Source organism: Ictidomys tridecemlineatus, chromosome 1 (assembly GCF_052094955.1).
Source record: "Ictidomys tridecemlineatus isolate mIctTri1 chromosome 1, mIctTri1.hap1, whole genome shotgun sequence".
Classification (NCBI taxonomy): domain Eukaryota; kingdom Metazoa; phylum Chordata; class Mammalia; order Rodentia; family Sciuridae; genus Ictidomys; species Ictidomys tridecemlineatus.
Genome location: NC_135477.1, coordinates 187228380 through 187230464, shown reverse-complemented (window position 1 = coordinate 187230464; position 2085 = coordinate 187228380). Strand labels below are relative to the sequence as shown.

Below are 2085 nucleotides of genomic sequence, written 5' to 3'. Positions count from 1 at the left end.
TATGAAGGTCATTAGAGCCTCGGTGAGGGTCCATTTCTGGCCAGGGAAGGCCAAGATTTATGAGGTGTCACTAAAGTTTAGAGAGGGCTGCTATCTGGTCAGAGAGAGCCAGGCATTTGTGAGTTCAAGGCACAAATGGGCAGGCATTCCAAGCAAGATCAGAATTTGCAGTAATTTATAGTAAAGCCAAAATTAGATTTTCATGTCTTTTAGTGAGATGGCTCCCAATTTTAAGAGGGAATCAGGCTGGGTCTGTCACTTGGTACAATGAAATTTTTGATTCACCAAACACTGCATAGAAATACCTTAAAATATAAAATGGCAAAGTGAAAACAAAATTAATTGATAGAACACAAAATCAGCAGATCAATAGAGCAAATAAACTAATAATTTGTAAAGGCAGCATGAATCCATTTTGGGAGGTGCCATTTCAGTAAATCCTCGTATTGGAATCACATACCATGTGTCTTGCCCAACCAATTTCTGAAGGCACCCTTGACATCTTTATTCCTCACGCTGTAGATGAGTGGGTTCAGCACAGGAGTAAAGATGGTGTAAAATGCAGAGACTACTTTGCTGTGGCCCACTGAGTGGTAGGACTTGGGCTTCATGTAGATGACCATGAGGGTGCCATAGAACAGCCCCACCACAGCCAGGTGAGAGGAGCAGGTGGTGAAGGCTTTCTTTCTGGCTGCAGCAGAATGCATTCTTAACACAGCAGCCAGGATGAGACTGTATGAGGCCACAATGAGAGACATAGGGATCAAGAGCATCAGGGTGCAGCAAACATACCTGAAAAGCTCAAAAACAGTGGTGTCTGCACAAGCTAGGCTCACCAACAAAGGTACCTCACAGAAGAAGTGGTCTATCTCCCTGGAGTGGCAGTAGGGGAAGCTCATAGTGGCACTGGCTTGCATCAGCCCATCAATCCCTCCCATAAGCCAGGAGCCTGCTACCAGTTGGGAACACAGCTTGTGGCTCATGAGAACATGGTAGCGCAATGGGTGGCATATGGCCACATAGCGGTCATAGGACATGGCTGACAGGAGGAAGCACTCTCCCCCTCCCAGAGTAAGGAACAGGAAGATCTGGGAACCACAGCCAGCAGGAGAGATGGACCTGGAGTTCAGCAGGTAGTTGGCTGCCATTTTGGGGATGATGGTGGAGACCAGCATCAAGTCCATGAGGGAGAGCTGGCTGAGCAGGAAGTACATGGGGGTGTGGAGTCTGGGGTCTGTGTGGATGAGCAGGATCATCAGGGCATTGCCCACCAGGGAGGCGATGAAGGTCATGAACACCAGAGAAAACAGGACTTGATGGGTCTGTGTGTGGTCAAAGAGCCCCAGAAGAATGAAGTTCATCCCTGTGGAATCAGTAGAGTTCTCCATGGCTGTGGGCAACCTGGAAGACAGGAAGATAGCTGAGGAATTGGCCCTGATTAAAATGAGGATCTGGAACATCCTTAAAATGGCTTGATCATGTGACAGAAAGCCTTATCCTGGAGGTCTAGTTATTTAATTTTTCTTTTTTCCAGCAAAACATTTTCCTTAGCATTCACGGTTCATAGCTGCAGGAGTTTAGTATTTTCTCAATTCCAGCTAAATTACACAAAATATATACACAGCTTTTATACAAGGCTCTCTCTGAGGCTGCAGCAGAGTGCTAGTCTGAGAAGGCTGCTGCTTTGGCCTGTCATGGCCAGTGTGGTGCCTTTCCTGTCATCCTGGCCCAAAGAAGCCATGTTGTATAATCCCAGGCTTCTACATTGGAATATCTCCCTGATGGGGGACTTTTGAATTCATGTAGATTAGCGGATGTTGCATTCTTTTTTGTGATTGTAACTTTTCAGTTTTCCCACACTTGTATTTAAGGCAGTTTCTGGAGATTTCCTTCAATACTAGAATGAATTGAAATTTAAAATTTAAATAAGCAATCTAAACAAAAATGTATAACCACTGAAATCAGACTTTGATGTTTAGGAAAGAAAACTTGACTAAATTTCTCTATTCCACAAAGGCAGGGGTGTGCCCCACCAGGCCCACCTCCTCACCTGTTCACCACTTCTCCTCCTGATCAGGAGCCATT

General features: G+C 45.4%; 1 protein-coding gene across 1 annotated transcript; it reads right to left on the bottom strand.

The window, feature by feature from the left end:
- Nucleotides 1–452: 452 nt before the first annotated feature.
- On the bottom strand, nt 453–1388 carry LOC144367261 (olfactory receptor 2T33-like). Its single transcript, XM_078022931.1, has one exon. It carries the CDS (start codon nt 1386–1388, stop codon nt 453–455), a length of 936 nt encoding a protein of 311 aa, XP_077879057.1.
- Between the last annotated feature and the right edge of the window lie 697 nt (nt 1389–2085).

What these genes read in the sequence shown, in the direction of transcription:
- LOC144367261 (XM_078022931.1), bottom strand. Translation starts at nt 1,388, where the DNA reads ATGGAGAACTCTACTGATTCCACAGGGATGAACTTCATTCTTCTGGGG.